The following is a 13,434-nucleotide window of genomic DNA, read 5'->3' on the forward strand; positions in this document are numbered from 1 at the left end:
TCAGTGGCATCCAATCCTTGACTTCCCTGTAGGGTCAAACTTTTAGTCTCTACCCCCAAATATGTGGATGATTGTCCAACACACTCAGAGGGCACAGGGTTGACATAGTCTATGTTCCTTATCACTCCAAACATAAATCACCTGAAGACTTAGGTGGGTAGGAAGAAGTCAAAGTGGGAATCCTGGATTCTCTTTAGCTAATAAACAATGAAAGGAAGGGTGTACATTTAGCAAGGAGAAAATATTGGCCCACTTTTCTCATTCATTCAACCAATAATGTGTGCTTACTGTGTGAGTCAGAGAGCACAGCCTAACTCCCTGCCCTTGGGGACCTGACTTTCAGGTGGGGAATACAAACAACAGAAAGCTAGCATGAATTGATTATTGATTCAATTAGGCTATAACTGGAAATATTAGAAAAGCAGAGTAAAAAGGAGAGAGGAAGGGGGAAGATCTGCCATTTGGGAGGCTGGCCGACATGTTTCTGAATGTGAACATTTTTTTAGATATATAATAAGGGTGCAAATCCTAATACTGATTGCTAACTTCTAGGAGGTCAACTCTGTGCTAGGCACTGTGTGGAGTGTTTTACTTAGATATCTCATTTTGTTTCATGGCTGTGTCAGTTCTTCAAATCTCTAAGGCAGGATGCCAGACCTTAGCTCTTGGCCTCAGCCTTCTCCATCTTCATACTTTTGTCTTTGCAGCAGGAATTGCTTGCAAAACATTGGTTTTAATTTCAGTCTTCCATTGAGTGGGTGTCCCCAAGAACTCTAGCACTTACAGAATACAGTGGTTAAATCCTAAGTAAATGGGCTCTAGCTGTCCTTTGAAGATTTAGGTACAGTGGTAGAATTTTCCATGGAAATGGAGGGGAATGAAAAAGCAAAAGGGAGGGAGCCCTGGGATCTCTGTTGTTTTGACTCCACAGAGGACTCCACTTGCTGGTTGGCTGAAGAGGTGCTGACGGCATGGGCCGTGGCTGTTTATTGCTCTATTAACTTCACAGTGAGAACAAGTTCAGGCTGATTGCTGGGTGGCCTCCCTGTATATGTCACTTCCTTTTTTTAACTTTTGGGAGGACTGTATGGTTTGTTGGGACTTCTACAGTTTTGCTGTGATAAAGGCCTGCCAGAAGGTCTGGCATCCCTCCTCAAGACTGAGACATGGCAGAAAAGATGGGACTGCCAGGCCACTTCCCTGGTTTCGAACTTTGATTGGTGACTTAGAGAAGAACCCATTGACCATCTACCCACTGTTGGTGAGAGGGAATTCATTCCTACAATTCTGGAACTTTCCAGGCCTGCTCTGTCCCTGGAGCTAGATAAAAGAATAGGAAGAAGATCTAATAAGAAGTCAATAGCAACTGTACCCATGATGGGCCATAATTTGGACTCAAAAAAAATATAGTTCTGAGTGGTTTTAGCATAGCTTTCAGCCAGGATTGAAGCCTTAAGTGATTGAGTAGAAAAAAATTTGAAACAGAGATTTTTATCAGTGCAGTAAGTGAGAACACAAGTCAGGACTTCATATGACACATATAGATTCCTTGAACTTAGTGGGATTTTCTTTCTCTCTTTCTTTTTCTTTATAATTTTTTCATTTGTTCCAAATTAGTTGCACATGACAGTAGAATGCATGTATGCACTTTGATAGATCATACATAAATGGGGTATCATTTTTCATTTTTCTGATTATACATGTTGTAGAATCACATCAGTCATGCAGTCATATATGTACATAAGGCAATAACGTCTGTTTCATTCTATTATCTTTCTTATCCCCATATCTCCTCTCCTCCCTTCACTCCCCTCTACCTAGTCTAAAGTAACTCTGTTCTTCCCTAGCACCCCGCCCCTCTTATTGTGAATTAACATCTGCATATCAGAGAAAACATTAGGCCTTTGGATTTGGGGGATTGGCTTATTTTGCTTAGCATGATATTCTCAAACTCCATCCATTTACCAGCGAATGCCATAACTTCATTCTTCTTTAAAGCTGAGTAATATTCCATTGAATATATGTACCACATTTTCTTTATACATTCATTTATTGAAGGGCACCTAGATTGATTCCATAGTTTAGCTATTTTGAATTGAATTGTTATAAACATTGATGAGGCCACATCACTGTAGTATGCTCAATACCAAAAAAACAACCCAATGAATAAATGGGCTACTGAACAGACACTTCTCAGAAGAAAAAAATACAATCAACAAATATAAGAAAAAATGTTCAACATCTCTAGCAATTAGAGAAATACAAATCAAAACCACTCTAAGATTTCATCTCACTCCAGTCAGAATGACGATCATCAAGAATACAGGCAACAATAACTGCTGGTGAGAATGTGGGGGAAAAGGAACACTTATTTCTGGTGGGACTACAAATTGATGCAATCACTATGGAAAGCAGTATGCAGATTTCTCAGAAAACTTGGAATGGAACCACCATTTGACCCAGCTATCTGACTCCTCAGTTCATACCCAAAGGATTTCTTTCTTTTTCTTGAATTTGTCACTTTCAATTTACTTTCTATAGTGTTCTTACAAAATGCCCTTCCCTTATGCTCCCAGATGCATCCTACACACTACATGAGCCTGTTCTCCATTGCACTCTGATTCCCAGGTACCATTGTATACCTGAACCCCTTCCCTCTTTGACTTCCCCTGTCTGAATTACCAAGTTTACAAAGCTTACTTAGCTTCTTCAACATGGCCTTGACTGGCCCTTTCTCCTTGCTCTCTCCTCTCCCTCCACATCCCTCCTCTTTGGTCATGCACTTGACATCACACCACCCACGCCTGCAAATTCCTGCTGCTGCTTTGCTCACACTTCCCCCATCCAGCGAGTCCCCACTCAAGTCCACCATCCCTCTGAAGGTATCTTTGCTCCCAGTTCTACTTGTCTCTCCCTCCTTAACCTCCAGTAACCCTTGAAATCTCCACCATGCCTTTAGCATGGGACCACATTTCTTCACTATCTTGATGATCATCTCAGATCTAAGTGCAAGGCCAGGAAATTTGTTTCATTATTCTGTCACATCTACTTTGAGGCTGAGCATAATACAGTGCAGAAGTTCGTCCCAAATAAATGACTGGAGGCTAAATGGAACAGCCTCCTCCCTTTCCCCACCCAAGGACAAATCTTGGATGACTCTCACCTTCCCCTTTGTTTATCCCACCACTGACAGACCCCTGCAGAGCCCTTCAGGAAATGCCTTAGAACCTTCATCCTCACTCCAAGCTCATAACAAGATGGCTTTCCATTTTCTTGGTTTGTTTTTAAACAAGAAGAATCTGTTTTCAGGAGGAATCGCAAAAGAGATTTTAAAAAGTCAGATAAAAATAAAGACGGATGACTTAAAGGAGTTAAATTTTGTCTCTTTGTCCCCTTCCCTGGCCTTCCTCTGCATTCCCCTCCCCCTCGCTCTCTGTTTTGCTTTTCATGCCAATTGCTAAAGACTGTAATTTAAAAACTGAACTGACTTTTCCAGAGCCATGAAGAATGTGCATCTGCACGTGGATTTTTCCACAAGAAAATTGTCCCTGTCTTTTGGTTCTCCTTAGCCAGTAACAGTGAGAACAGGCAATCGGATGCATCCATCCATATTCCCAGTTCTTATTCTAATTTGTTGGAGAGGCTCAGAAGGGGTCAAAAGGGATGGTTTGTGTTTCACCCTGTCAGACTGCTGTTTGATGAGGTTTGTGCTCCATTTGTTCAGATGGTTTTTATGGTTTCTTTGTTGTTCGTGGAAAGACTTTGAAAGTCATAATTCTGTATCCTTAAGCCCTCCTGCTATTCCTGCTCCAAGTCTCAATGGGACTCACACCACGAGAAAGGAAATGACGAAAGTATCCAGCCAGATAGTTAGGCAATTTTTGAGCAAAGTTCTGTAGATGTTTGGACTCTTTGAAAAAAGATTGGGGAACACAAAAGTTCAGGTTCCATGGAATTTTCTCCAGTATATCCCAGAAGCAAGCTTCTAGTCATTTCCAAGCAGGAACCACAATTCTGGCCTTTTCCCTTTCTCTATGGTCATCAAGCCCAGACCCCTCTACTACCAGCAGAAAAGACTGAGAGACCTAAGACAGCCTGGAATAGGCTCACACTCTAAGAATACACCGACAACATCAGTGTGCTGAAATAAGAGGCTGGTGGTGGCCTCCCAGGGATGTCAGAGGCTTAGACTTTGAGATATTCAGCCATGGAACTTTTCATCTGGACATTCCCCATCTCTTCAGAGTTGCTCAGGGGACTTTGCTATACAACTATGGACACGTTTTCTTTCTAACCTCTTGTTAATTTATATTTGTAGAAAACTGTATAAGGTGCTTTACATACGTAATCTCATTTGGTCATTAGTACAACCCCATAAGGTAAAATTGTATTTTCATATTAAAGACAGTTAAGGCTCAGAGCAGTCTTATGATTCATTAATTACCAACAGATAAGGCAGAGATGGAACTTCAACTGTTCCTCCAACTTCAAATTTAGGGGTTGTCCATACAACTTCAGCTTCCAGATAAGACTGAGACCTTCTCAACATCAGTGTTCATGTTTCTTCCACCACTCCACCCCCAAACCCAGGGGAAAAGTACACTTCAGGAATTTAGTGATGTTTAAAAAGTTATTGCTGAACTAAATTTAATTTCTTCTGATCACTAAGAGATAATCTCCATGCAACCTTTTTGCAAAGCAAGCAAAGCTAACATATCCCTATTTATTGTTTTTCATTAGATCCTTCTTATGACTCAGTCAGGAGAGGAGGATGGGGCAATAACATGAATTCTGGCCTCAACAAAAGTAAGTAAATGTCATAGCATTCTTTGGGAGGAAAGCGTTTTTCTGAGGATAGGGGTGGAGAATAGGACCATGAGATAAAGAATAGGAGCAAGCACCATGCTTTATGAATAGATATCAACATTAATTTCCAGGAGCTGGGTATAGCTCAGTGGTGGAGCACATGCTTAGCACATACCAGGACCAGGGTTCAATCTTCAGCACTAAAAGAAAAAATATATTAATTTTCAACTTAGAACCTATCCATGATACCCACTCCCCAAAAGATTGTATGGGATTTTTTTGTTTAAATCTTTGAGATTTATTTCATTGCACTTGGTTTTAGAATTTTTGGAGTTTGAAAGGTTTCTTGGGACAACTTTCTGTAGGAATGAAAGGTCACTGGGTTTGGATTCTGTAAGGTATATCAGGATAATGAACCTCTATGACTTTGTTCCTCCGGTTGATGAGGCTTAGTCAAACCAATGTTTCTATCCTTATTTTGTGAATGACTGAGATGCAAGATAACCTGATGAGAAGATGGTAGAGGTCAGAGTCATCAATTTGTCCACCAGCTGGTGAGGATATGACAGTTAACCCAATACTTCCCATTAAGGAAGTTAGGAAAGAGAATGATTCATGAGTTCAGAACCAAAGTATGTCAATCCTGTTGTCTTAGGAAGTAAAATATCAAGCCAATGAATTAAAGACAATAATTTTGAGAAAGCACTTATGATTCCAAATGAATGCCTAAGCAATAACTAAGATCCCTTTTGGCTTTATGTATTCATTATTTGCTTACTCTGCACGTAGCACTTGGCTCCTTGGGACTCACAAAGATGAATCAAACAGGGCAGGGCAGAAATCATACACTCCCTTTTTTTTTCATCTGGATGATATCCAGGAAGACTCTGTGGACCTGCTACCATTTAAGTTAGTTCTGGAAGGAGAGGCAGGGTTTGCACCTGGGGAGATGAGGTAGAAAGGCACTTCAGTAGACAAGGATACAGGAGGAAGGCATTGGAGTTGGTATATCTGGTTAGAACCCTGGGTTCCTGGGGTTCAGTGAATGTGGTAGAAAAGAAGCCTGGAGAGGTAAGAATGGGATTGTGAATGATGCTATGAAAATGGACTTACTTCTCAGGCAACCAGGAGTCACTAAGGTTTCTAAACAGTGAAGTGGATGATGGGTCTGAGGGAAGAGTGAAGGGTGGTAAGGATGCCACTCAGGTTAAGACAGAGATCACACAAGAAGCAACAGAGATCCAAAATGGAGAAGCAAGGGTAGGAATGGGGCGGGCATGGGTCAGAACTATCAAAACTTACAAAGCATGGAATCATGGGATGCGGATGACCTTAGCTCAGGTATCATCTTCTCATTGAAGACCTTTCTAAATGTCCTATTTAAAAATTAACTCTGTAGCTCCAGTACCAACAGACACACTAAACTATTGGTTTAAAATTTTGGGTACCAGGGATTGAACCCAGGGGCACCAAAAACTGAGCAACATCCCAGCCCTTTTTTTATTTTAATTTTTTTGAAACAAGGTCTTGCTAAATTTATCAGGGCCTTGCTGAGTTGCCAAGGCTGGCCCTGATCCTCTTTCCTCAGTCTCTGGAGTTGCTAGGATTTGGGCATGGTGGCACATGCCTATAATCCCATGCCCAGCTACTTCTTATTTATTTATTTGTTTGTTTGTTTCCTTAATTTTTTTTGTCTCCTCTGTTAAAATGTAAGCTCTACGGCAACTGCTTGTTAACTGCTGAATCTCCTGCACAGAGAACAGGGCCAGCACATAGTGATCCTTGATAAATATTTATAAAATGAAATGAATATGAGTCAATGGAGACTGAGTGAATGGAAGCCCAGGCATCCGCCTTCTGGCTTCTGACAAGATGTTTCTTTCCCTCATGGAGAATGTCTCACATCTTTTCTCTCCTCTGCTCAGGTCCTCCCCTTTCAGGGGCACAAACGATGAGTAAGAACACAGAACAGCGGCCCCAGCCAGGTACTTGACTTAGATGTACACTCTCTCCTTTGCTTCTTATGAATTCCACGTGGTCCACTGCTGGATGGAGGATTTAGAAAATATGCAGTTGGCCCTCCATACCTGTGGGCTCTGCATCCAGGGATTCAATCAACCTCAAAACAAAAAATGGTCAAAAAAAAAAAAAAAAAAGGCTGTAGATATGCTGACTTTTTTCTTATCATTATCCCCTAAATAATAGAGTACAACAGCCATTTATGTAGCATCTACATTGTACTAGGTATTATAGTAGTCTAGAGATGATTTAAAATATATGGGATGATTATGTAGGTCATATGCAAATACTACAATACATTTCATTGGGGGCTTGAGAAACCATGGATTTTGGTATCTTTGATGCAGGGGAATAGGCATGGCAGCTGGAACCAATCCCCCATCTATGTGGAGAGCTAACTACTATGTATGTTATGTCTGTCTTCTTTCCAAAAGAGTCTATATTTGATTCCCTATAATATATCTGTGAATTAAGTAATAAGTATTAAAATCAGACAGACTTGTAAAATAGTATAGGTGAAAGGAACTTAAAGATTAAAGTTCCAGGGCCCGGAGAGGTCAGTAATTTGCTAAAAACTACACAGCTGGTATATGAAAGGACTTGAGTTTTCACCCAGCATCCTACATTCTTGTCTGAGCCTTTTATGCTTCACCAAACCATACTTTCCAAAAATATCCTCATCCTTTGATGGATCTATTAAGCTTAAGACAGAAAACACTTTTAAACCATGGTCTTAAAGACGTTTAGTATTGGAATGGAACTTAGAGACTCAAGCCTATTGACACCTTCTATAATGTTTTGGTCCTACACTTAACTCACCTTTAATTCAATACTTACAGAAGAGCAGGGAGTTGACTACTTAGTTCAGCTCAATTCCTCTCTCTTAGCCAAAGTCCTCCCAATACCTTCCTCTTCAAATTCCTTGTTTGCCCCCTGAAGAAAAGCCCTATATGAAAGTCCTTTATGGATCTAAAGTCAGCTGTTGTCCCCAAGCCCAGACCCCAGCTTTACCCTGTATTTTTTACATGACACTGCTGCTATTAAGTTCTGAACCAGCCATCTGTTTTGAGATGAGCTAACATCATTCTCCATCTCTACCCAAGACAGAACAAGAGAAAATTGCCCAGGAAGGTAAAGACAAAACCTGATGTGAAACACAAGTCAGATGTAGAGAGTTTCAAATGAATTACAGCAACAACAAAATTAGACACTACCCGCCAAAAATATTTTATTTATCATACTAAAAGTGTGATTGAAAAAAGTGGACTAAATGGCCTTAAGGACTCTTCAAGTCAATTACTGATTCTAAATAGAAAACTAAAAGTCGTACTGATTTGTTTAAACTGCAATTATAAAACAGTCAAATCCTACAGAAGAGTTAACACGGCCAAGTTGAGATCCAGTTCTATACCATGATTTCCTCAACTAAAAAAAAAAAAAAAAAGATGACTATCACCTAAACCATACTGCAAAAACTTTTTTATGGCTAAATAATCACATAAGTTGTAAGTAAACTGAGATTTTAAGAACAGTGATTTTAAAGCTAAAATACAAATTCTGGTTAGTGTTGTCTTTTCCAAGTTTCAAATCACAGAGTGTTGTTCTAGAAGGGAACTGAGGCCAGAAGCCCAACCTACTCATTTTGCAGATGAGAAAACTGATACCCAGAAATTGTCCAACAAATTATTTAGTTTATAACAAGGTTGGGGCTACAACTCAAATGGCTTGGTTTCCAGGCATGTGGTTTTTATGCTCCATCAGTAATGTTTTTAGTATTAGGTGGAACTATTAAAGACCAGCTCTCATCATAAGACCTTCTTCAAGCCCATTTAATAACTGATCCTTCAGTTTACTCACTGCATGGTTGAATATTAGTCAGCTCCTTTCCAAACATTTCCATGATTTTGTTTTGGGTAATGACAGTATAATCTATAAATTTTAGAAACCAAATATGAAAAAATGATGCTGTCACTATTCCATGATATTTCGACCATACTGAGATCAAAATCTTGGAGGTATTTAAATAAAAGCAATGAAGTTTTCTGAAATCAGACTTTCCTATGATATTGCAATAAAAATAGAAACCATTGGAGTTTTGTTATCATTGATGCTATTGTTATATTTTTATTAACAGCAAAGCTAACTTCCTTTTTTTTTCCTTAGATCCATATCAGATCTTGGGCCCTACCAGTAGCCGTCTAGCCAATCCTGGTAAGTGCATTGGCCTGCAAGCCTTTCTTTGCAGAGTGTCTCCAAGCTTTGGGTGGTCATGGAGACCTATGTCCTGAGGGCAGATACCTGAGTGTGGAGTAGCCTATGCTTCTTCCCTTGAACTGCTAAACACCTGTTCCAGGGTATAGCAACATCTCTGCTGAGGTTCAGACTACTAGCAAATGGCATAGGTAGAAGTTTCAATAGGGAAAAAGGGAGAAGTAAGAAAGGAAACAACTCCTATGAGATCTGTTATCCCATCCATGAAAGAATCAAGTGAACAAATATTCCAAAAGTGTTTTAGGCCAGGCATGGTGGCACATGCCTGTAATTCCAGCGGCATGGGCGGCTGAGGCAGGAGGATCACGAGTTCAAAGCCAGCTTTAGCAATGGTGAGGCACTAAGCAATTCAGTGAGACCCTGTCTCTAAAAAAAAACACAAAATATGGCTAGGGATGTGGTTCCATGGTCAAGTGCTCCTGAGTTCAATCCCCAGTACCAAAACAAGAATAATAATAACAACAACAAAACAATGCTTTAGTTAGTTTGTTTTGCTTTTTGAGGTACTGGGGATTGAACCCAGAGGTGTTCTACCATTGGCCTATAACCTCATCCCTTTTTATTTTTTGAGATAGGGTCTCACTAAGTTGCCCAGGCTGGTCTCAAAGTTTAGTCCTCCTGCCTCAGCCTCCAAAATGGCATAGGCCACTGCACCTGGCTAGTGTTTCAGTTTTGATTTTAGAAAGTGTTGTGGAATTCTCTGGCCTTCTAAAAGAGCTGTGTCCCTGAAAAGTTTCACATAAAGTACACTTGACATTGTTTCAGGGTTTATTATTAAAAATAACTCCTGGGTGAGTTATTCTAAACAAAAACTTCTAGGACTGGGAGCTAATAGACCCTTTGCAACAGTGAGGCCCACAAGTCTTCCTGTTGCAGGGAACTAAGTCTCCCTACCTATTCTTTCACACCTGACCAAGATAAAGAAGCCACCCAGCATCTCCTCCTATTCTTTTTCTCTCTGTTCAAGTTCTTCTGCATAGAACTTAGAGCTGAGAACTAAACACTAGAACTCTGCTAGGGAACCTGGTTTGGTCAACCTGAGCCTGTAAGTGCCTTCTCTCTATGACAATTGACATGTTGACAGGGAAGACCTTGGGTGACTTCATCACTTAGTAGAAATCACACAGTGATTCAAGTCTAACTACAAGGGAATCAAAAATCTTGCCAAAAAGGACATAGGAACTTGACTTGCCCAAGTCCATAATAGCTAGTTTGGGACAAAGCCAGCACTTTATTATCAGGTCTTTGGGCGAATTATCTTAAGATCTAATTGTGCTTATTATGCCTCTCTTAGTGATAACCACTATACAGTAATAATTTAGTGTACATTTCAAACTAGTTGGAGATTTTTAATGTCCTCATCACAAAATAATGATAAATATTGAGGTGAGGGACATGCTACTTACCCTGATTTGATTATTACATATTGTATCACGCTGTACCCCATAAATACATACAATTGTTATGCATCTTTAAAAAGAAAAAAAGAATGGTAAGAAGGGCATGTCAAAGTGATTTTCAATGTGAAAGGAAATGAGGTTTCTTACAAAGGTTGAAAGAATCCCCATCAGGGAGTTTTGGGATCTGAGTTCCCCAGGCTGAGATACTCTTCTGTTTGCCTCACTGCCTGCAGGAAGTGGGCAGATCCAACTGTGGCAATTCCTCCTCGAGCTACTCTCTGATAGTGCCAACGCCAGCTGTATCACCTGGGAGGGGACCAACGGGGAGTTCAAAATGACGGACCCCGATGAGGTGGCCAGGCGCTGGGGAGAGCGGAAAAGCAAGCCCAACATGAATTATGACAAGCTGAGCCGGGCCCTCCGATATTACTACGATAAAAACATTATGACCAAAGTGCATGGCAAAAGGTATGCCTATAAATTTGACTTCCACGGCATTGCCCAGGCTCTGCAGCCACATCCAACCGAGTCGTCCATGTACAAGTACCCTTCCGATATCCCCTACATGCCTTCCTACCACGCCCACCAACAGAAGGTGAACTTTGTCCCTCCCCACCCTTCCTCCATGCCTGTCACTTCTTCCAGCTTCTTTGGAGCAGCGTCACAATACTGGACCTCTCCCACTGGTGGGATCTACCCTAATCCCAATGTCCCTCGTCATCCTAACACCCATGTGCCTTCACACTTAGGCAGTTACTACTAGAAGCTTACTCATCAGTGGCCTTCTAGCTGAAGCCCCAATTCTCACTCTTCCTGGACACTTTGGACTCTAAAGGACATAGGTGGCCTAGAAGAGAAAACAAAACTGGATGTTCTTTTTCATTGGATAGAACTTTTGTATTTGTTCTTAAAAACATTTTTTTTAATGTCAATAACTTTTTCTTCCTCTACCTGAACAAAGAGATGGAACATTCCATGGGCCAGTACGCCATTTTGGATTCTCAATCTCCTATCATCATATGAGTTGAGTATTTAGATGACTGGAATGGTTATATCATGGTTCCGAGAAAGAAGCTATAATTTTCTTTATATTTGTGTGAGCAGAGCAGTTTCTTATCAACACACGGGTCTCATCATTGTAGAATTCAGTACAATAATAGATCATGGACTTAACCAGTCATGTTCTGGTTTGAGACTTAGTGAAAATAGACACAGGAAGCTTATAATCTTTTGGGGGGGAACCTAACTCAGTGGATGGCAACTGGAACACTGGCTGTTAGCCAGTGATGTCTTCACCCAACTGGAATTTGAAAGAAAGAACATATATGTGTGTATTTAAGAAGCCATGGGCATTGCAAAATCCCATCCGTGGGCAGTATGTACTCACTGACCATTCTCTCTAGAAATAGTCAAGAATATGAACTAAGAAATTTTAATGCAAATACAGACATTCCTAAAAGACAGAGAATTAAATAAATTTTTTTAAATGACAGTGGGTCCCAGAACTTTGAAAAGTCATAGGGATTTCTAACTTGAACAGATTCGCAAGCGCTGTGCGTTTGTCAGACCATCAGACCAGGGTCAATCATTCAGAAGGCAACTTACTGTATAAATTATGCAGAGTTATTTTCCTATATCTCACAGTATTAAAAAGTAAATAGATTAAAAAATTAAAAAGATAAATAAACGAGTTGACCTCGGTCACAAATGCAATTTTACTATCAAATCAGTCATTGTTATTTTTTTAATGTAATTTGTACATCTTTTGTCAATCTGTACATTTGGGCTATTTGTACGTTTTTATAGCTGGTTTTTAAAAAGCATAATGTGACTATTGCTGAAAAGAAAACAGGGCGTTTAAGTCACTGATTTACTGGGAAGAGAAGCACTGGTACAGTTATTTAACAGGAATGCACAGGCAAGAAAGGGCAATCCATTTAAATCTTTAATGCTTTGGAAACGTTTGTAAATAACAGAACTGCAATAATCTCAACGCTAAAGAGAACAACCAAACTTTCCCTTGTGGAGACGAGGGATTTTCCTGCTCCATATATGCAATATATTTTTTAGACATTAAAATATATATAATTTTGCAGGTAATCGTTGACTTTTTAACTATATTAAGTGTTAAGCTGACAACTGTCAATGAAGACTATGTTGTAAAATAATTTGACTAAATAAATTGTGCCTTCTTCTCTCAGAACTGCTGACACTGGTTTTTTATTTACCCACTGGTCAAATGGTTTACCAGGGCAAGTTTCCTACTCAGCACTTATAACAAGAATTTCTTCAAATACATACACAATTCCATACAGTAGAAGGTATAAAATCCATGTAGGTTTGCATTGTTGTTGATAATGTTGGCAGTGTTTTGGGTTTTTTTTTTTAATGCTATTAAATCTTCTTTCAGTCTAAAATGGTTTTATAAGAGGAGAGCAAAGGCCATGGATAATCTGTGTCCAAGGACCAGAACAAAGCAAACAGATCCATCCAGGATGGACCTCGTCCATTAGACTTCATTGCATTGCACCTACCAAGCACTTCAAAACCAGGTGGTCAACCTCCTGACTTTCCCAAAAGAGAACAAGAGCCCAGCTTCCTTTTGGTCCCATGCCAGGATTTTATGGACCGTGCAGATTTTTAAGGTCCTTTTCCTTTCCAGAGAAGAAACTTGCTTCAAATTGCTTAACTGTTATGTAGTTTGTTTTCATTTCCTCTATTACACAATCAAAAGGAATGAAACCCTGAAAGTCCTTCATGTTGCAAGGACACTCACAGCATTAGCAACCTGTGGCATTCTCAGGTAAAATGGAGTACATGCTAGTTCCTGTCTACCAAATGGAAAGAGATGTGTTCCAGAACATTGGTGTCCATTTTTTTAATCTTGCACCTCACCATTAAAAAATATGTTAAACAGATATTTTCCATATATGCACAA

At 39.9% G+C, this 13,434-nt stretch overlaps 2 protein-coding genes across 5 annotated transcripts in view; one reads left to right on the forward strand and one right to left on the reverse strand.

The window, feature by feature from the left end:
• Fli1 (Fli-1 proto-oncogene, ETS transcription factor) overlaps positions 1–12,699 on the forward strand; it is a 128,138-nt gene extending 115,439 nt beyond the window's left edge. For all 4 annotated transcript variants that reach the window (XM_040285543.2, XM_021730136.3, XM_040285544.2 and 1 more), the window contains 4 exons: positions 4,741–4,806; positions 6,732–6,791; positions 8,989–9,036; positions 10,730–12,699. In XM_040285543.2, coding sequence (XP_040141477.1) covers positions 4,741–4,806; positions 6,732–6,791; positions 8,989–9,036; positions 10,730–11,259 — 704 coding nt within the window. In that variant the 3' untranslated portion in view covers positions 11,260–12,699. The remainder of the gene's footprint in view (positions 1–4,740; positions 4,807–6,731; positions 6,792–8,988; positions 9,037–10,729) is intronic.
• Positions 1–13,434, reverse strand: part of Kcnj1 (potassium inwardly rectifying channel subfamily J member 1) — an 86,823-nt gene that overhangs the window by 21,303 nt on the left and 52,086 nt on the right. The window lies entirely within an intron of this gene.

This window comes from Ictidomys tridecemlineatus, chromosome 4, assembly GCF_052094955.1.
Source record: "Ictidomys tridecemlineatus isolate mIctTri1 chromosome 4, mIctTri1.hap1, whole genome shotgun sequence".
Classification (NCBI taxonomy): domain Eukaryota; kingdom Metazoa; phylum Chordata; class Mammalia; order Rodentia; family Sciuridae; genus Ictidomys; species Ictidomys tridecemlineatus.